Source organism: Falco peregrinus, chromosome 1, assembly GCF_023634155.1.
Source record: "Falco peregrinus isolate bFalPer1 chromosome 1, bFalPer1.pri, whole genome shotgun sequence".
NCBI classification, from domain to species: Eukaryota; Metazoa; Chordata; class Aves; order Falconiformes; family Falconidae; genus Falco; species Falco peregrinus.
The window spans coordinates 44,779,218-44,801,067 of NC_073721.1; the positions used below are offsets into that span (position 1 = coordinate 44,779,218).

The following is a 21,850-nucleotide window of genomic DNA, read 5'->3' on the forward strand; positions in this document are numbered from 1 at the left end:
AGAACGGGAGACAAAAATCACAGTTCTAAACAAAAATGATACCTGAAGTTACTGGGGACATCAGTTAGAGCCCCACTCACCAAAAATCCCACATCGAAGGGAGAGCAGGCTCCTCATCAGAGGAGAGCACCCCCAGGCTGTCCCAGTAACTGTGGCACAAGGATGAACAGCCTCATCAGAGCAGGCAATACCTTGCCATGTCTTTTTGGTTCAACATTACAAAAGATTGAAAAGCCATCACTCATCAGCAAGTATATTTGGTTTTATGGGGAATTAACAAGCAACATAGAAACCCTCTGACTGCCCAGACCTGCCACCCGGTACAAGGATTTCCCATGAGAAGCCACGCACTCTGCATGTGCAGCTCTCTGCAGTCAGCAGAGATGGGCACAGAGAGACAGAGCTGCCTGGGACAGGCATCCCGGGCTGTCCCGTGCATCCTCCGGGATAGACAGAGTGCTTTGCTCTGCAGTGCTCCAGATCTGCTGCACTGAACTGAACTGGGCTACAAAAACAAGCCTTCTCTTCGGCACACAGGCTCAGCAAAACAAGACAGCTCAGGGATGTGTCGATGCGTGTCTGAGCTCCCCGAGCGCTGCCTCGGTGCGGGCCACCAGGCACATTTGTTCTTAGGGGACATTTCTCACTTTATAATTAAAGTCCTTGGGGTGGGGACCAGCTTCTGTTTTGTGCTTTGAACAGCCAGAGCGAGCTGTCAACACTGAAGTGATAACTAGTAATAACGAGTTAGGGCTGGGAAACTGTCCTTACGCTGACTGAAGCCTTCGATTTACCTACAAAACTAAGAGCACAGAGAAGAGCCCAACCGCCTGCTCACCGTGCACCACCCGGTGCTCCATTTCCAGGAGGCAGGCACCACGCAGGGGTGGGACACAAAGCCCCAGCCTCCCTGCAGAGACTTTCCAAAGTAAAACACACAATGAATCATCAGGCAACTTTCATGGACAGAGCCTCTCCATCGGTGCCTGCACTGAGCCTATCAAAGCCAAAATATAAAGAAAATCTCCTAAACCAGCCTGGGTATGGTGAGGAGGAAGCTTGAGGATGCAGGGCTGGTATACATCACACAGTGCAGAGGAGAGACTCAGAACCTGCTGACTCTGACACAAGATGTATCACTTCAAGAGGATTTTTTTTTTTAGTTGTGTTTCAGTTAGGCCAAGAACATAAATCAGCCTTTAAATTATCTCTGAGGTGCTAAAGTTTCCACTGTACTTCACTCATGGCTAACTGAAAGATGCTGCCAGGTACATACACCACTGAGAATCTGCAGAAACCAAGTAATGCACATATTAACTAAGCCTGTTTTGCTAAAATCCCTTCCTTAAATCAGACACTGACATTACAGACTCGAATTTCTCAGCATCTAGAAATGAGATGCATCCTTAACGCTGACACAAGCAGAAGAGGTGACTGTCAAAAGACCACAACACACAGCCACCCACTGGCTTTGGTTACTAACAAGTCAAAGAGCAGGAGGTTCAGAGGTAATGACTGCATTCTTTCTTTTTTCTTCATAAAAAGACACACACACACACAAATAAACTCAGAAATATGAAGCACAGTAAAAACACAATCAGGAAAATGCAAAGCCTGCCTGCAAGCTCATTATTGTTGACTGATTTGAATATGATATCAGGCGCAAGTGACAGTGCACATAAAGTCAGCTGTAGGAAATGGAGGTAAAGCGATCGAACAGGTTGGTCCCTCTAGGGACAATGTTTAGGGTTTTCAGAGCCAAAGCAGCAGCTACTGGAGGGAACATGTCACCTGCTCGTCCAATTAAATTTATATGACACTCACGTTCTGCAAGTTCCCACAGCAACTGAACATGGGCATGTGCGACAGCTTCTCCTCTCCTGTTGCTCTGCTGTACTTCTTAGTGGAGGAGAGCTTTTGAACTTATTTATGGCACAACAGGAACATCACAGTAAAACAAAATCCAGTTCCATTACAACTGCCTGCCTACGAGGGTACAGTGCCTGTGCACACGGAACACAAAGAACTGCAGAAGTGATGGGAATCAGCCAGGGCAAAATCATTTCCTCTGCTTCCCCCAGTGCTTGGGTCAGTTGGTTACTGGGGGCTGCATGAACTGGGGCAGACACCAACCACCTACAGCACAAGCACGATACGCTGCAGTGGAGCATGACTTGCCCAAACTGATAAAAAATGAGCCTTTGCGATAACAAATATTTTTTCCACAAGGGAAAACTATCTATTTATGAAGCCAACTCCTTATCTGAAATCCTGTTCACTATTTGCTTCTTAAAATCCTGCTGAATCCATTAAGAAGATTGCAATAATCGCTTCTGATTTACAAACATAGTACAAAGATTAACGTTAATTCACTCTCTTTACAATTACTTCCCATCCCTATTTTCTGTCTGCAGTACAGCGTACTGGCAATACACTCGGTTTTCAGGTCCTCTAGGCTTGAAACGTTTAGTAGGTGTTACTGCTAATACGCCTCTGAGTAGCTCCACTGGTTTTGCTTGGATTAAGAAGCCTGCAGTCAAACAATTCCTGTCTGTGGCTGGGAAGAAAACCATACCAGTCCTGTAGAATCAAATAAAATTAATATGAATGAATCAGTGACTAATATTGGTATAAATAAAAAATGTGACCAGTCACTGTGTAGATCATTCAAGAAAGGAAAGCACATTTTAGTCATATTCTAATCTTAGGGTATTCCTTAATGATTAAAGATATTGTTATCACAATCTTTTAAAATACTGCTTCAGAGTTAATGGCTTTGCTTCCCAGAACTCCTGGTTTAATCAGCTACATCAACGTAATCCTTAAAATTTTGCTTTAGTAAATAATGAATGAAAGCTGACTACAAACATAATAATTTGGTGTTAAAAATACCTATATATTAGATTGTGGGTATGAAACAATATCTTCTGATTACAGATAAAAGGGAATTTCTTGTTAAAATACAGTTTCAACACAAAATGCAATGCAAAAACCTTTCCACTAAAATCATATTTGCTGTTCATAAAGATGGAGAAGGTGTCTCCCATGTTTCAATTTTCCACTCGGGAAATAAAGTGAAGCAGTTTTAGTTTGAAGAAGGCATGCACAAAACCAAACGCTTTCTCTCCGTTTGGTTTGATAAACCAATTTTCTTTCAGATGAACTCACCACTAGTGTTTGAATTTGCTTTCCCAGTGACGTTGGGAGTTGCCGCTTGGATGCTTTTGCACCTTTTCTTCTTTATGAGCTCCACCTCCTGCCTGAGCACCATCGGGAGATGCACTGTGCTCTCCCACCCAGCTGCTGCAATGGTGCGCAGCACTGAAACACCCTTACCGAGGACCGCTGCACAAAACACTGCCCAGTCTCTTCCAATATGATTCTTAAATTTGATTTTGTTTTTATATATTAGAATTTCTGATATTGCAGTTTCTCAGAAAGAAAACATTTTCTTCCATAATATTCCTGTTAAAGTCTATTAGCTAGAAACTCTAAATTTTGAATGTGTCTGAGCCTATATAATGTGTCTAAGTATATAATACTAGCTGTATATCACACCCTTGTGTTCAGAAACTTGCTACTGAAATTGGAAATGCCTTTCAGACTATCATAGATGCCAACTTCTTAGACCGAGACAGTTCACTAAATGCAACATTTGATTTTTTTTCATATATGGTCATCCTCAGATTGACTTTCCACTCCCTTCACTTGCTCTTGTAGACAGTTTGGAGAGCTGCAGATACAGGATGTGCTGAGCACAGGTAACTGGTCTCAGCAGGAGGAAGAAGCTGAGATGCCCGAGGGGGACAGAGCTGAGCGCCGCTGCAGGTCCTTCAGGAGCTGCTGAGCATGTGGGCATGCACGGCTTTGCAGCTGCAAGCCCAACATAGAGTCAGAAACTTTCCGAGGTGTGTACCAAAAAAAAAAAGTCAGGAAAGATCTAGCGTTTTGCTACCAGTCCCATGAGATGTCCGTGGCCACGATTTCCTAAGAGCAGCAGAAACTGTTAAATGCTGCTGCTTAGAGCTTGAAGGCAGTTGTGCCACTTGGTTTTGTACAGCTCTGAAGTGATGGAAAGCTCACGCAAGCCAAAGCTTCCTGGTGTTAATGTAGCAAAAGTTTTATTGCTTTCAGCTTGAGTTTTTTCATAACAGAATGATTTCACTCAACCACACTCACCGTCCTGCATGCTGCTCCCTATTGCTCTAGTAAGAAGAATTTTCTAATTGTTTTCGGCAAAAGTACATCACACACTAATCCCAGAAGTATAAATATGAGGCTTAGCTTTATGCACACTCTGATCTTAAGAAAATGCCAGAAAATATTTATCCTGCCTCAAGTTATGTTGTTATCATTAGTCACTAGATCCCTTTTCAGACCTTAAGACTTGTTTGGTATTTCAGTTATGAATTGTGATCAAATAATTGCATCCTCAGTGGTGAATAACAGGGTGAGAGAGTTAAAAGTAAAACAAAAAATGAAACTTCAAAGCCACATTGCTATGGCCTGGTTTAACAGAAAACACACCAAAGTTAAATATGTGGAACCATTAAGTTCTCCTGAAACCCAGTCAAATTACATTTACTTTAAATTATTTTTTTCCTCTGAACTGTTCAAGCCACACTCTCCTAACCACTGCAATGGCTCAGACCAGACCCTGCTACAGCCCAAGTCCCACGATGAGTTCCAAGCTTTTGATAAAAACTGAGACAAAACCCATCAGGGAATGAAGTCACAGCCCCTTTTTTGCACTGTAAGGATGGAAATAAAGCAGATGGCCCAGACAGTGAATATACAAAAGCAAGCGATAGAGATCAAGAAAGACTTGGGTTCTTGGATGGCAAATGACAAATTCATCCTGGTGGAAGATATTTAGGCTTTTTCATTTCCCTGTGTTCACTATCAGCTTGTCTATAGCTGGATGGATACAGCAGAGACATGCTGTGATGGTTGGGGTGGGAAAGAAAGAGCTGCCAAAGAAAACCAGGTCTTGTTCGGTGGGGGGTGGGGGGGGAATAATCTATGGCAGGTGCAGGTGTTCAGCAGTTCGGGGGAAAAAAAAACATCCCTGGCTTGTGACACACTGGCTTTTGCTTTATTTACCATTCTCTAAAATGTCTTAAGAGCATGCCATTTTTCATGTCCAAGCAATGACTGACACCTCTGGATCCTATTAGAAACAAACAATAAAGAACAGCAATACAAAGAAAACCTCCAGTTACTAAATGGAGCGTTTTCAGTTTCATCAGCCATTGCAATATAAGGATTCACATGAAAATTCAACATCCCATAACTCTTAAATACATACTATTGGAAAAATACAACATAATTATTCACTTAGCTGTATCATCACCTGTGTACACATAAATTAGTTGCCAATTTCAATATGTATTTTAGATAAATGCTGATCTACTTAAAGAAATAGAGTATAACTGTATTTAATTACCTTTCCTTAGTAAATTAAAAAATTATTTTGTACTGCTTGCATGCTTGTATCACAAATTTGTTATAGCATGAAAGGCTGGAATTAGCACAAGAAAATGACTCACCTTGATATTTTTTTTTTAATTAAGAAACTAGCTCTAGTATTTTGTCTTTAGTTTCTTAGCAACTTAGAAATATATTTTTTTAAATAATCAAAAAAAAAAGAACATGGGAATAACCCAATCCTCTGTATCTGAAAAGATTTTTGAATAAGCTTTGTTCTTTCAGAACAGATAACCATGGTTTTGCAGATCCTGGTGCTTACTGATATTAAAGGCACATGGTATTTTATGCTGTTTGAGCAATCCAAGGGAGAAAAAGGAACAGGGATTTTTTTGAACCTTTAAAAGCTCTTTTCAATTAGTAGATTACTGCTCAACTTTTATCTGTGCACAGAAATTAGACCACTTATCTATTCAGTATAATTACAGCAATAGCACTCACAGTGGGTAGAAACAAAGAGCTATAAAGGCATCTGGAACCCATACTAATATTCATCCAGGGAATGAGAGTCCACAGCACCTGCATGGCCCTAAGAGGAGTTGTTCCAGTTTATCTATATGAATTTACAATAAAAACCACATTTCTAACCGTGAAGTTTATACTGAGTAAATAGACCTTCAGATGCCTTTACACTTCAGGGGGGGCTCTACTGATGCTCTGTGATGACTGGTACTTTCATGCATTGCACACTGCCATGGGGTCCAGTCATTTATTTAACCAAAACCAGGGGGGTTGCTGGGGAAATGCTCTTTGGATATGCACAAAGAAGAAAATGCACACTTGGCTCATCCATCAAAAACAGCCTTGGTTTGCATAGGAAATTACAAATTACTGCCCAGACAGTGCATAGAAATGTTAAAGAGGATGAGAATCCTCAGTTACAGCCTTTTACAGTAAAAATTTATTCTGTTCAGAGAACAGATGTGAGTCATATCAGCAAAAGCAGCCTCTATTATACTGACTCTATTGCTGGTGGGGAGTGAGCAACAGACCTCAACGGAGACGCCTCCAAATACAGAAAAATCCTGCTTCCAAGGGGATTTTAGTACCTGCAGTTTGATTTAACCCTTTTAAAAGGCAGCTTCCTTACTGGAACTTTGGAAAAGGTGTCAAATTCTTCATTCTTTCCAAGGCTTTATTCCTAGTTGGGCAAACATTGCCTTGGACCGGTTTGGTGCAACTTGTGCTGGGATGAATTCAGCTGGGCAGCACCTCTCCTCCATCACCACCACTAACCTTCCCCTCCCTCCTGGCAGGTGGGAGAGACCCAAAGGGCAGCAGACCTCTCTCTGCACTTTTCTGCCTGTCAAGACTCCAGGCAGCCAGAAAATGCATTGGAAGGAGTGAGTCAAAAGCTGCCTTGGTCTAGTTTATTCCCCTAATTTTCACTGTCCCAACCCCGTGAGATCTCAGACCATAGCACAGACATGTCACACCTACTTTTGTTAGTCGCAAAAGTTCAGTCTTGGTCACAGAAGCTAAACTCACACGTCATATCAACATGTTTTTAATACAAACAGTATTAAAAGATCCACCAGTGGACAAGGACCCCCAAAACACCCAGGGGAAAAGGAAGATGTCAGGAAGCTGGTGGAAAACCTCCTTTGATTCACCACACCTTTAGTATCTGCTATGGTGCACGTAAGGACAAACCCACACGGTTTTGAATTGCACTTACTTGTCTCTCCAAAAGCATTAAAGAAGAAAGATAACATCAAACGGTGAAAGTATAACCCAAAGCAAAGACACTAAGATGGGCTGAGGAGAAGCTGATGACAAGTTTTGTTGTATTAGTCAGCAGGGAACCATGGTATTTTCTACAAACCTGCATCGGTGTCAAAGCACACTCGTGATTCACAGCAAAGCCAGCAAGATTTGTTTGTTAGGAAGTGCGTGGAGCGAATGGAAGGTCTACCACTGTGTTTGCTCAACAACGGGTACATAGGAGTTTGCAGAGTGCCTCATTTTTTTGATATCTGTAGCTTTAAGGTCCAGCTCAAGAAGGTTAGAGAGCACGGGCATAACCAGTGCTCTCACAAGCATAACTTTCCCAAGGATGTTTATGTAGAGTTTTCCAATTTGGTTTCACTTGGGCCCCATTTCCAGAAGTTTCTTCTTAAAGTCCTCCTCCAATTTTCATTTACAGAGCGCACTCATGGTGGGCCCTCATTCTCCTATTGAACCATAAGTGCAAACACCGGTGGAACATCAAAGCCATCAGCCCAGCACATAATAAACACAGAGAACAAAAACACAAGTGAGAACAAGACGAACCATCAAATAAGGGCAGACAGAAGAAGACAGAAAATAGTTAAGGAAGGAACAAAGGAAAATAAGGGGATGGCAGAAAAAAGAAGGAAGGAAGGAAGGAAGGGGGGGGGGGGATCACAGTCAATGTACGAAACACTACAGAGTTGCTCATGATCAAATCACAAGCATGATATGGCAATGTTGCACACCTTCCAGTCCTTCCACCGTATGCTGGTCTGGAGGCTTTCCACAATGATGGGAATGAATTTTGGAAAAAACAAGGGGGCAGCAAAGGCAACAGAAGTAGGGGAAAGAGGGAGGTGTATAAAGGTAGAGATATAAATCATAAATCCATTTACTGAATATTGTAACAGAGAGCAACTCACGGTGAATTTACGCTGGAGACTGACGAGCTGCGAGATACAGTACCTCGAGTTTGCTTTACAAAACTGCACATGCAAAAACAAAACAAACAAAGAAAACAAAAAGTGAGAAAAGAAAAAGAAAAAAAAAAAAAAAAGAAGAGAAGAGAAACCATAAAAGACATTGGGAAAAGACTCATACAGGCTGTGTCCTATCGAATGCAGACTGCAGCGTGCATCTTGGTAGGAGACCAGGCAAGCTTCAGAAAGTGTGGAAGCCACAGACACACCACCTTGTAGTTAACAGGGAAACAACCAAAGAATCAAAAACAGAACCAAAAGGGAAAAAAATCAAAAGGTGAACCAAAAGCCACACGATGATATCAGGACTTTATGCCTCCATACGCTATACTCACACAATGAAAGTCCTCCGCAGAAGTCATCTTTAAGACCTCAGGGTAGAGGTCTTTGTAGAAACAGGTGGTGAGTGCTTTTACAGCTGTGCTGCAAATAGTTATTTCCAAGTGGGAGCAGGATGCTAATCCCTGCTCTGGCCCCATGGCACAAGGAAGAAGCCTTAGCATGGAGAAGAGCCCGGCTGGAGGGAGGACCCTGGGCCACATCCAGAGAACCAAAAATCGACCTGAGCCCCAGCAGCTGGTGCCAGGCTGCTTCTCCTCGGTCCCTGCCTTGGATTTGTTCTTCAGTGGCACCTACCTCTTTCCTCTGACAGGCACGGGGATGTGCCTGGGCTCAGATTGTCCGAATGTGGCTCACAATGTCTAAAAGCCATCGGTCTGCTGCAGCTTGAGCAGGACATCACGTGTTATGGAAAGGAGCTTGTTTCAGTTCACAAATAATTTTGTAGATTCTCCTCCATCCAGTGTTTGTACAAACACTGTTATACGTGGGGGGTTCTAAATACAGAAATCACTGAATTACACAGAAAAGGAGTTTATTCTTCCTTTGGCAAGGAATCTACAGAAAACCAGAATTTTAAACATCTTGATAGATCTTGGCTTGAGGTGTTAATTTTTTCATAGTTATAAATAATTTTTATAAATCTACATCATCCAAAGAAACCTCCCCAAGACTGAAAATAAAATCCATTCACCTCCTGAATTTGCTTTTTCAGTTCCAGCATTTTTTCTCCTGCTTCCATGAGACTCTTAATCTGTTAACAATCAATACTAGCCAACCAGAAGGTCCAGTTAAAATCTAATGTTCTTTGGTTATCATGTAAGGAGAGTTTTAAATAAAAATTTATTTAAAATTAATGGATTCTTCTGAACAGAAATGTTGGCCCAGGTAAAGTCTATAACACAACAATCCAGAGGTCAAGAAACCTGGAATGAATATAAAACAAATTATGAAAGGCATCATAAAAGTTTTGCTTGGAGAGAAAAATCTGCTCAACAGTCAGGTAAAGTATTTTGCCTAAACTTCAGTATTCCTACATTTGTACTGTGCCAAATGAAAGGGGAGCAGGAGTCAAAGTGGGGGTGGGATGCCATGCTTGCTTGCCAAGAAAATTATTGTTTCCAGGTTGCTCAAGCTGTGGACCCCTTTACTCTTCGGCTGGATGCTGAACCCCCAGGGTGTCAGTCAAACCTGCAGAGAACAAGCCCTTGACTGCATAAATGCCTCAAGCGTAGGTAAGAAATTTCTTGGGCAAAACAGGTAGAAAACTCACGGTGGAGGAGAATGTACTGGGCTGCCCTAGTTTGCCTGAAAATCAGCACCAACATTGTGCAATACCCATGGAAATTTTGCTTTTAATTGCTGAAAGCAGATCTCAGCATCCCTCGGCAGGCAGCTTGAATGAACCTCTGTGTTTATCCCTGCCTCGTTTGGCGCAGTGCAGGACGGAGGCCACGCTCTGATCCTGCCAAGTATCCTTGTAACCCGGCCAGCCAGCGTTATGCAAGTCCTGCAGCACTCCAGGTTCGCTCCTCTGCTCCCATTGCTGGAGTCTGCTTTTTTAAAACCATAAATTTGACTAAATTTCTGCTGGAACTGCGGGGTGTAAAGCCACGAAACAAAGACCGCTTCCTTTTCCAAATCAAAATGACAGAAGTACTTGAGCTTTGCTTGATGCTACTTACCATCTGCGAGGGGCTGAGTACGAGGGAGTGTCTTTAGGTGTAGCTGAGTGACCATGCCACCAACAGCAAGGGCAAAAAGGTAAGCTAACAGGAGGAATCACAGTACCTCACACATCAACACACTTCAGGGGGAAAAGGAAAGGGAAGTAAGCACAGGCCAGCAAGAGAAAAAGAACACCTCTTCTAGTCTACACATCACCCAGCACAGAACGTTTGATGGGCTGGGTGTTCAGGCACACTTCTTGCTGGGTCTTGTTGGGTACCAACAGCCCAACAGGGATTTGGAAACAGACCACAGTATTCCCAACACAAAAGGAAAATATGGAACCTCTGAGATGGAAAATGTCCTGGAGAAACATAGCAACTCCCCACACAAAAACCCCACCCCCCCAACCCCAACCCATTCATCCCCAGACCTGTACAAAAGGGACAGACAACTCTGAGAAGTCACTGTGAAAAGATGTGACACCTGTATTTGCCCTTGGCACTTGTCTAATGAGTAGTCAACTTGCTCACATTAACAGGCAGTATCCACCTGTGGGCGTGCAATTAAAATGTAAACTGCTTTGAACAACCTTCTGAAGGACCAGCAGAAACCAGTCAGAGCCTGGACAGATGAAGAGGTCTTCAGAGGTGGGAAGGCTGTCCTAGGAAGCACATGTCACTTCGAAAAACGGTAGGGGGCAATTCTGCAGACTGTATTTAGGTCTAGTGCCCACATTGCATGAACTGCCTCTGCCACTGTGAACAAAGTTTCATCCACTGCATCTGGAAAGTTCTTCTCCCACCCAGAACTCACACCCTATACCTGTCCTTAAATAATTTCATTGGGTCTGGCTACAACTGTAACCCATTACCATGTGGAATTGCAAACATCCCATCAGTTACAAAATGCAGATAGTTTCACTCAGCATGTCTTCAGCCTAACTATCTAGCAGGTTCCTACAAATTTAGTGTCTGTTTGATGTTGTGATTAGTATTTTAAGACTTCTCCCAAGAAAAGGTGAAGAGAGGCCATTGGAAAACATGTGGTGGGCTCTGGGTGCCAGGTCAGCCACAGCTCGTGTCCTCTCCGGCTGGTCTGCTGGCCCACACTGGGCTGGGTGTGCTTATTGCAGCCCCTTTTGTACGCGCCATCGGTGCATCTCTGGCCGGAATAGAAAAGGTGGATGAGGAACCCCAGTGTGGGGAGTTCAGGCTTCAGGTTAGCAAAACCAGACAATCAAACCGTGTTTGCACTGGGGTCTTTGTATGAGCCATGGGAAGGAGCCTGATGGCTCTCCCTTCTACCAGCACCTTTACAGGGGCATCACAAAGTGCTTTGCGCACTCACTGCCTGTGTAACTGCCCCCTTTCCCACCCCCCCCTCCTCCATTCTGGCCACCAGGGAAGCTGCACCGATGGTTTGCTCTGAAGACCCATCAGTCTGTACAGTCGCTCAGTTTGAGAGGCTGAGTGGTTTAAATGTTGTACGAAACAGAGGGTCTTAAAGACAATGCTGGGCAAACTGAACAAACCCAGAAACTCACCTCCAGAAACAACAAAGCAAGGAAAATGCTAAACAGAAAACAAAAACAACAAAAAAAATCACAAAAAAAAGAATGAAACAATGGGCTCAAATTAAAATGCAATAACACATGTTAAACAGAGATTCTGTTTTAAACCAAACATTGCAACAATGAGAAAAACAATGTACCATCCTAGCTTTTAATCCTGAAAAACCACAAAACAAAAAGGCCCCTTCAGGATAGAGTTCACCAGGTGAAGAAACAAACTGTGGTCGGACAAATCTGTTCACGTGAAGTCCCTTTGGTGGAGCAGAAGACAAAAAAAGTCCTGGGAGACTGATGAAGTAGGAGCTACAAAGCAAGTGCAGGTAGAACATTGTAATAAAGCACTTTGAGTCAGTTGCAAGGCAGATGATATCTTAATGCCACTGTAATAATGAATATATTATTAAAACAGATCCCCATGAGACTGTAGGGCTTCATCATCTATCAACCATAAAACCCCCGTGGCTCACGCAGCAGCTATTACATGCGTAAAGGTGAAGGTACCTCTTCAGGCACCCCGAGTGGGCTGACACACTAAACCAGCAGCCGGCTTTTTATGCCTAGGAAATGATATTTTGCACCTGACATAACAGATTGATGTTTCCTGGAGGTCAAAGGCTTGAATGGCAGAGGAGAGCAGAAGAACCGGTGCAGATAAACTGCAGGACAGGAGCGCACAGAACACTGTATTTGCACAGGGAAAATGCAGAGGCAGGGGAGCAGATACAACACTACAGAGTGTGGAATGGTCTGGAAGGAGACTCAGGGGAAGATACACACCCTCAGTCCTTGATATAGGACTGACAAGAGAAAGAAGCAAAGCAGCAAGCACAGCACCTCGTCGGTGAAACAGCAGAACAACTGACATAACTTTTCGCCAGCCTCAGCCCCAGGACACCTTTACCACCTCTGTGGGAAGTGCACAAGCATCCCGGGAACATGAACATCATGATGAAGGAAATGAAAGTCATGCTACCCTCTGCTAACACCTGAAAGACCTCTTTGAATTGATGCAAAAAATGATTCCTCTACTGAGAAAACATTGATGTTTTCAGAACATTGATCCATGCTATAGATGATGCCTGTTAGAGAAAATAATTTTCATATGTTATGAAACCAAAATAAAATTATAAAACTAAACCAATTTTTCCTTAGGAGAAAACAAAAATATAAACTGATAGAGCAGACCCACCTTTGCAGCAGGCCTTTGGCAGCTCAGTCCCAGTTTTTCCCAGCCCCTGCTCACCACCACCCACTTAGGTGCACCAAGGCACTACCGGCATTTTCTTCTTGCGGTGATATTTCCATACACCAAAAATCCTTTTTCCAAGCATGCCCAGCACTTTTTCATTCTTAGCATGTTCAGCTTTGAGTTGCATCAGAGGCTTGATCTGAGAAGCCCTGCCATCAACACAGCATCTGCTCCTTCTTCAGGACCACTGTGTAGTGTAACAGTGCAAGAAACCAAGTCATGGGGCACATCTGGCTCTCAGCCATAGGTCCCCATCATCAGCCCTACTGTATGGGATAGAGATATCTAAGGGATAGGTGCTGTAAACCCAAAAGCTGTAGCTGTTAAGCATCTTTGGAGTACACTATGTGTGTATTTCTATTTTAAACAAATTGCTTCGGCATGCTTTCATTAAATACCTTTTGGATCATGAGCCAGCAACCCATCCATACACCTATTTCTGTCTCACCAAAGACCAAACTTCTCCCTTGCCTTCTCCTCTATGTTATCATCCATTTGGTCATCAACCTGTTGACCTTAACACATGTTTTTTTTCCCCAAACTAAAGCCCTGCGAGCTTCATGCGTGGCTTGGTAAGCCCCTGGCTGGCACTAAAGCAGAGATAACCCCCCAGCGTGCGCGGTGTTGCTGTGGTTACTAGATGTGCAAGCGACTGACCGCACTTCCAAATGTGCTCATTCATCACCCTAATTACCTGCCTGTACAAATGCAGCCAGTAGGGAACTGGGCAGATACAATCTGAGGCAAAATAAGCAGAGATCCACAATTTTGTACCCACTTTCAGTTGTGGTCATAAAACCGGCCCTGTGATATAGAAAACCAGGTGCAAACCTGGTGAAAAATCATGAAATAAAGTTATTTTAAGCAACAAACAACGTGGTGAGAAACCTTAGCTCCGTTAAACTGGGGGCTTTTTGCTTATTTCTAAGAAATCTTCACATGCATCGTGCTTTTGATTAAAGAATAAGCAGCATTATCTTCCATTTTAAAACAACAGTACCAGGAAAGTCATCAAAGGACAAGAGTAAATATCCTCATTTGACTTCTTTTCAAGACCAGACAGGAAATCATTGTGAGAAAGGGATTATATTTAAAACCAACAAGCATACAGGGTGAAAATAGAAGCTGATTAAAGCGGTAATAGCAGAGTAAAATGGTAAGAAGAATAAAAAAGCCAAATTAATACCATTCTTTTCCTTCACATATAATGAACTGGCTCCATTTGGCCTATTGTCTTTGATGAAGTGGATTAAACTCCCAGTGACAAAGGTCTCAAGAGATTCACACTGAAGGAACAAACAGGGATCCTGCTGCATTTCAGATACTTTGCAATAAAATTAGACAGGAAATTTCTTTTTCTATGCTTGATCTGGAAAACATCAGCAGCTCTCAGTAAAATGCATGACCAAATTTTTTGATGCTGGTAGTCCCGATGCTAAAATTCCACGAAGGCAGAACTCTGCACTGACCTCAGCAACATATGGACAAGTATTTCCACCTACATATAATTTTTTCACTTCACTTTAGATCAGTATATATGAAAAGATGGACCACAAGACAATGTTTTCTAAGGGTTCTGGTATCACAGAGTCTGTGCATATGTCCACATCCATGCAGAAGACCTGCATCTGAAGATGCAAATCCATGTTTCTAGCTACAAACCAGTGACTCTTCACATACATCACTTTATTCAACCCAGCACTCCTTCAAACAGCAAGGAAAGTGCATTCAAGCATGTTTTTCAGTCTGATATTTAGGAGGATGCATTTACACTCTAAATTCTCAAAGCAGAGATCATTAAAGAATAGCTAAGACATGATGTCCACACATACCTCTTGTAATTAAAAATCCAAAGTGAAATGTTAACACTTCACCTGGTGAAATCTATCCTAGGACAGCTTAAAAAAATCCTTCTAAAACACAGTTATTTATAGCAAGGCAAAAGATGAGACATTACAAAAAAAAAAAAAAAAGAAGAAGAAACAAACTAACATAAATACTTAATTAAATCCATGGTTAATTAATCAGCACTGAAGTATTCAGTCAACCTAAAGCCCTGGCAGTAACAGAGACGGTATAAGAGGGCTCACAGAGTACTATGGGATGTTCCAGTTGAACGAACACATACTGACACTGAAAAAACAGAAACGAAATTATAAACTTCCCAAATAATAAAATAATGCTTACGCGGCTATGGAAATGTTAGCTGCAGACATGGGGCTGACTTCTGCCACTTCCTTGGCCTTTTGCAGGGCGAGCTTTTGGTTGGTGGCTTCCTCCATCTCCTCCTCATCCTGGTGCAGAAAACCAAGAGAAATCAGAGCATGCATCATGTAACGATGATAACCAGAGTCCCCAAGGCACGAGTGGCATGTGACTGTCACCACCATGCTGCAAGAACAGTGCAGACTCATTAATGTAAGGCAAAATTTCGTCACTTCTTGCAAGGACTGCCAGGTAGGGTTTGGGGCCAGCAACAGTTGGTCGAGAAGAGAAATGCAGGGTTTGGTCAAGTGCTCAGTGCATTTTTACCAGGATTACATCTCCCTCACAAAGCTTCTTACCTCTCTTTGGTCTCCTCTTACCACTTGGTTTTGTGAAAGGAAACTACGGGGAGAGACCTGACCACAATGTGACATTTCTGGGGTGAAGGGAGCCCCGTTTATCTCAGACCTGAGTAAAAACATTCTAAAGCCCACGTTCCTGCTGAAATATATGAGGCAGACTCCTGAATCCTTCATGACCTCTTGCCAATGTGAGTACTGTGAAACAGTAAGTCCAACAAGCAATAGCAATCTAGCTCGCACCAGCTTTACCCCAGATATTTCCACTGATTTCAGTTGAATTACTGAGGACTGACAGGGTGGAGGAGCCGTATTAAGGCGCAGTCTGTAGACTCAAGCAATCATCAGAAAGATGGTTGTGTCCATGCTTTACTCATACCCCCAGACCATGTGGATTTTTGACTTCTATTGCCATTGCAAGTTCCCGCAGAGAATAAAAAAAATTTATTTATTTCCTCCTACCTAGTGTAACAACAGGAGAAATGTTGCTCAAATTTAAACTACAGGATCTTAAGCTATGAGATGAAGGCAAAAAGCAAAGAAACGCCCTGGGTTTTCTTCAATGGTCGTCTAGGCTACATTTCCTTTAAACTCTCTAGCCGGTCAAATTAGATAGTAAAATCATGGCAGGATAAACCCAGACCCTCTGATGGCCATGTCGGCATCACACATATTCAAGGAATAACCAGACGTCAAGAAGAGAGCAGTCACAGGCTTTTCTGTGAGACTTTTTGAAATGCCACAGGTCTACCTCTGTTCTTCAGCTATAACACTGTGAAAGAGTTATGCTTAAAATCACGAGAGCAGACAGCAAGACATCTAGCTTTGCAATAGGAAACCATAGATTTATCCATCCTGAATATCATATGCATAAACAATTCCTTGCTCTGACTTTGGTGTTATTTGTTTAAACTGCACCTCATTTTGAAACTGTTTTTCTTTCTCCTTCAGAAAGAAAAAGAAATGACAAAAAATTAATCCAAAAATTTAATAGTGGTAAATTCTTTTATTTATTTTTTTCCTTTCCAGAAATCAGTAAGTTTATAACAAGTAAATTCTTACTGTAGTGAATAAAGAACCTGAGACAGGCCATGAAAAAAAGCCCTGCTGAACAATTATACAAAGTCAATCAACTACCAGCTTCCAGTAAACTCATCAGTGGTTTGGAAGCCTGTTGTGAATCAAGGGTGTCGTGGTTTAACCCCAGCCAGCAACTAAATCCCAGCAGCCACTTGCTGACTTCCCCCTAGTGGGATGGGGGAGAGAATCAGAAAAGTGGGAAAACTTGTGGATTAAGATAAAGATGGTTTAATAAGCAAAGCAAAACCAGGGATCCCCCCCTGCTCCCCATGGCAGGCAGGGACTCAGCCATCCCCAGGGTGGCAGGGCTCCAGCACACTTAACCAGGACTTGGGAAGGCAAATGCCACCACTCCAAATGTCACCCCCCCCCTTCCTTCCTCCCCCAGCTTTACATGCTGATGCCATATGGCACGGCACATCCCTCGGGTCAGTGGCGTCGACTGTCCCAGCTGTGCCCCCCTCCCCCAGCCCCTTGTGCCCCCCAGCCTGCTCGCCGTGGGGTGGGGTGAGGAGCAGAACAGCCCTTGGCTCCGGGTGAGCAAAACCATCCCTGTGTGATCAGCACAAACCTACAACACAGCCCCTACTAGCTACTGTGAAGAAAATTAATTCTGTGCCAGCCAAAACCAGCACAAAGGGTATCTGCAGAGCATGAATCTTTTGAGGAATAAGTGCCCCCACCCCCATAAAAAAGCTTTTAATGTTTTCCTTGCATTCCACAGGTATGTTCAAGTTGTTTCTTCTCTTGAGGACTCACTAGTAGTGTTAAAATCACATACATTCAAAGGCTCTTGATTTTCCTTTCTTTGTACCTAAAGCACCAGGTGCAGTTTTTACCATCTCTTTAAAATTTGCAGCTTCTGCTCCTTTCTCCCTGGTGCATCAGCAATTCTGCTAGATTCAGTATCTTGAAGTAAAGCACCCAGTATCTGTTGTCACTATAATTGCAGCCGTCCCTAACTCCGAACAAGCACACTCTTTAGCAGATGACTGCTTAATAATAGTTCTGTAGCTCCTTCCATCAAGAGATTGCAGATCACTACAAAAATTAATTAATTTTTTGCCTGGTACTTACACTGCCAGGTCTCACTGGGGCACAGGCTCGTCCTGTTCTGCTTGGAGCACGCAGGAGTGTGACGGTGCACGACTGAAGCCAGCTCTGAGCTGCGATGGCAACATCCATCCATCCCACCAACAGCCCGGACTGTCACCATCGTTATGTAGGGGCAAGTGCATATAAAGGCCCTGCCTATAAGGGCATCTCTCTTTTATGGTCCCTTTCTGTCTTCTAGAGCTCTAAATCTTCATTTAAACCAGTTTATCACATGGAAAAGCCCATCTTCAGTGCTACCCATAATGATGTGCACAGTTAACACTGACTGTTCTTTATTAACCTCACCCAATTAAAACCCTCTCCATTGGGGAGGAGGAGGAAGAACCTTCATGGCCGTTAGACTCTTGCCTTTGCCGCTCGCTTCACTCCATTATTTCCGCGAATTTCTCAACTCTTTAATAAGTTTTTTATATTTCTATGTAAAATTCACACATCCCTCCTACCCCACACTGCATGTTTTTATACTGTTTTCCCAGGGATTGCTGGCAGTGCACAGAGTTCGAAGAACACGCTTTGTGCTTTAGGACATTTAGGAAAATAAAGGATCGCTGGTGGTGGCTTTATGTGCCACTTTAACGAGGATGAAGAATGAACTGCTGTGGTCAGCACAGACACCATGCCATGGTCAGCAGAAAGAAGATTTTCAAAGCACGTTTGGGGGGCAATTTTCGATTCCCCTCTGAATAAGTGAACAGGAAAAAAAACCTGCCAGTGTATAGAAAAAACTAGAGGATAGACAACCCACAGAGATTTGGGACAGTTCTGAGAAATCACTAGAAATTAAGTTGGTGAAATTTAAGTCAGTGATAAGGGAAAGGAGGAGAGAGACCTGGTGGGGGAGAAGGCAGAGGCTGGAGAGCAGATTCTTTGTATATTCAACGCAAAGAAGGTGAGTCGTTTTGGTTTTTTTCCCAAAACTGAGTCATTCCAAAGTACTGGTGAGTTTTGTAACCTACAGCAGATGATCAAGCTTAAGTTAAATATAGTTACAGTTCTGGTAACTTCTGTGACAGGTCACAAGGCCCAGCTAAGGCTACTGAGAAACGTTCCAATGCCATGACAAAAAAAATCCAAATTAGCATCCAGGAGGAGAAATACTGGTTGAAAAGTTTCGGTCCTGAAGGTCAGCTGGAAAGCTTTCCGTCTTTCCAAAACAGAGGCAGTTGCAAACTGCTTACGGTTTTCCCACATTGTAGGCAGCACTGATCTCTATTAGTTTTACAGCGTAAATGTCAAGAAAGTCTCCTGAGATCAACCGACTCCTGAGTAACTTAATTATATCTCCAGGCCATTTTTGGTTTTGCATGATCGTATTTACTTAGCAATAAATCCCTCATTCTCCAGGTATGCTATATAATTGAATTACTTTTATCTTTTTGCTCTTCTTTTGAAAGCCCTAGTGATTTTGGGGGATCATAAATAAAATTAAAGCAAAAAAGAGTTTCTCAAGAAGCTTTATGATTTGGCAATGCTGCTGAATTCATCAATATTTAATTATACGTTATAAACATCAACAAAGCCAGGTTTCTAACTGTCCCAGTCAGCTGCTGAAATATTCACAAGAAGGCACTAAAAGGATTAATGCAGAAGTAGGATGAGCTTCATTATCCAAGAATTGTCCTAGGTCTGATCGTCTCTCAACACATCCAAGGGATGCCCATAAATCTCCCGAACAGGCTGGGAGGATGCATGCCTCCAGGCTGGAGATTTCTGTGGGCTTTAAAGAGAAACAGCTGAGCTGCTGTAAGGGGAAAAACTTCCCAGGAAAAAAAAACCAAACACACCAAAACCAAACAAACAGTGTGCCATTAAACACAACCCTGAGCTGCATGATAAGAGAGGAGGGATGCAGAACATGCTCTCAGAGACACAGGAACATTTATTATACACCTGAGAGCCAGAAGCCTCTTGTATGATTTGCGCTGGGTATCAGCTGTCAGGAAACAAGGCTCCAGTCAAAGCTGGAACCTGAAGCCAGTCACGCAGCTCCACAGAAGAGAAGAGCTGATAAAGACAAGCTCAGCTGCCACAGAGACACGGATTTTAACTGGGAACGGCTGGCTGCTTCGGTCTTCAGCAGCTGGAGTGGGGCAGGAAGCTCCTAGAAATCTCTGTCCCCCTGAACTGTGGAGTTGCATCACTTATCCACAAACTACTGCACCTTTCTACAACTCTATAAAGAGAAAATATCCTTGCCCGCTGCTGTGTAAACACGTAGTTAGTGATCCTCTTACCCTATAAAAGGCATATAAAATAAAGCTTGTAAAACACAACTGCCAAGGTGGACATGGTGCTGCTTTTGCCACTGGCAGGTCACTGACTTACAGCGCTGGCAGCAGCACAGCAATGGGGTGGGCACTTAGTAAGAACAAACTAGAAACGTGGAAAAAAAAATCTGCTGCCTCACAAATACAACTATGGTACAACGAGGGAAAAAAAGTATCTAATAACATGAATACAAACTGCAGCACTTGCAGCCCTTCCTGCGCAATACCGAGGCTATACCTTATTTTCCATAGGGAATGCTCCGTTATAAACCTGTGCATACAGTAAAGTACAGTGTCATTTCCACCTCTTGCCAGGACCTGTCTTTCTGCCTGCGCTTGGACTGCTGCCTCAGATTTCTCTTGCACCTGGTGAAAGGCAGGAAAATTATAACATCTACACTGAGAATTCACAATAGCCTCTGCAAGTTGTTTTCCAGGGAGTTGATTGGAGAACGTTAATTCTTTGATTCATCCAAAAGCTCAACAAGGTATGAAACATTAGTGTGAGACAGCAAAAGCAGCAATATGACACCTGTGTTTCCTCGAATCTAAGCTTCAAGTCAGCCAAAACCCGTTAATTGCTTCGCCTCTGGTCTTGAAAACAGCAAATGCTACAAATGCCTGTGCACCTCCCCGTGGCAGCGAGATGAGCAATGCCACTGCCCACTCTGTCATAAAACGCAACTAAAAAACAAAGGATTTGGCTGAAACAAGCCTGAAATGAAACAAACCTGAAGAATAAGCCTCCAAGTCCCTCTCCACAATGCAAACCGGTAAACAGAGATGCCGCGTGAACAGGGTCTAGAGGAAACCTCTGAGTGTCTGGGAGGTTCATTAGCGTGTGCTTTAGATCCAGCAGCTGTGCTCTAAGTTTGAAGGAACAGAAGTCTCATACATACCTTGGTCAGCTCTTGGGCGTTGGCCAGATTGTCAACAGCAATAGCCAAGAAGACATTCAGGAGCGTATCTTTTGGGGAGCGGTTAAGGGAAAAAAATCTTCACACAGCAGATACAGAAAATGTTCCCCTTCTGCTGCCACAACCTTTCTTTCCCTGATTCCAGCCATCGGTATATTATGGATTGACTCCTTGCACCACTGCTTCATCTTCATTTCTAACCCCCCCGCTTCGGCCGGGAGCCAGCTCCACAGCATAGCAGGTCCCAGACATCTGTCTGTCTCTGGCCCAGCACCCCCCCGGGGAGGATGTGCGCACATGCTGAGCAATGGGCTTCACAGCGCTATAGGGGCAACTGTTATGGGACCCTGGGGTTGTCTCAAAGACATAATGGCCCCTCTTCTTTCATTCCAGAAAATCCACACCTCCTCTCCTGCCCATACACACACACAGAGGACCACCTTCATTTTTTCCTCTTGCTTAAAAGGACAACCAGCAGAGCTCCTGGAAATCGGTCATTTTAAAGCCAGCATTTGCATAATATATACATATAGCTATATAAAGGCATCGGGTACCATGAAAAAGTTAAGCTTAGGTCACTGCTGCATTACCTGCTGGCAGAAGGAAACTATCATGACTTATCACACTGAAGCTGATATGACAATTAGATGGCCATGGACGTCCTCTATCCTGAACGCTGCAGCATCCCGCAGAGCGCATCTCCAGAAGAGCCTGTTAGCAGGACACCCAGCCCAAGCTAATGAGCTCTGCTGGGAAATGGGCCGTTAGTCCAGGCCAAATTGCAGGTAGCCCAGCTAAACAACTGCCAGCGCCCACGCTAGCCTGGGTCTCTCTGCAGAGCACTGCATTGTATCACTAAGATATAACATTTGCCTGTAATTATTTATTCATATTTTA

The 21,850-nt window shown here is 43.2% G+C and overlaps 1 protein-coding gene across 1 annotated transcript in view; it reads right to left on the reverse strand.

Moving 5' to 3' along the window:
• The window catches only part of CACNA1B (calcium voltage-gated channel subunit alpha1 B), a 296,336-nt gene that overhangs the window by 80,503 nt on the left and 193,983 nt on the right, over positions 1-21,850 (reverse strand). Inside the window, exons 18-20 of the mRNA XM_055817932.1 lie at positions 20,936-21,003; positions 15,197-15,303; positions 8,124-8,186 (exon numbers count right to left, since the gene is read on the reverse strand). Of these exons, the coding sequence (XP_055673907.1) occupies positions 8,124-8,186; positions 15,197-15,303; positions 20,936-21,003 (238 nt within the window). The remainder of the gene's footprint in view (positions 1-8,123; positions 8,187-15,196; positions 15,304-20,935; positions 21,004-21,850) is intronic.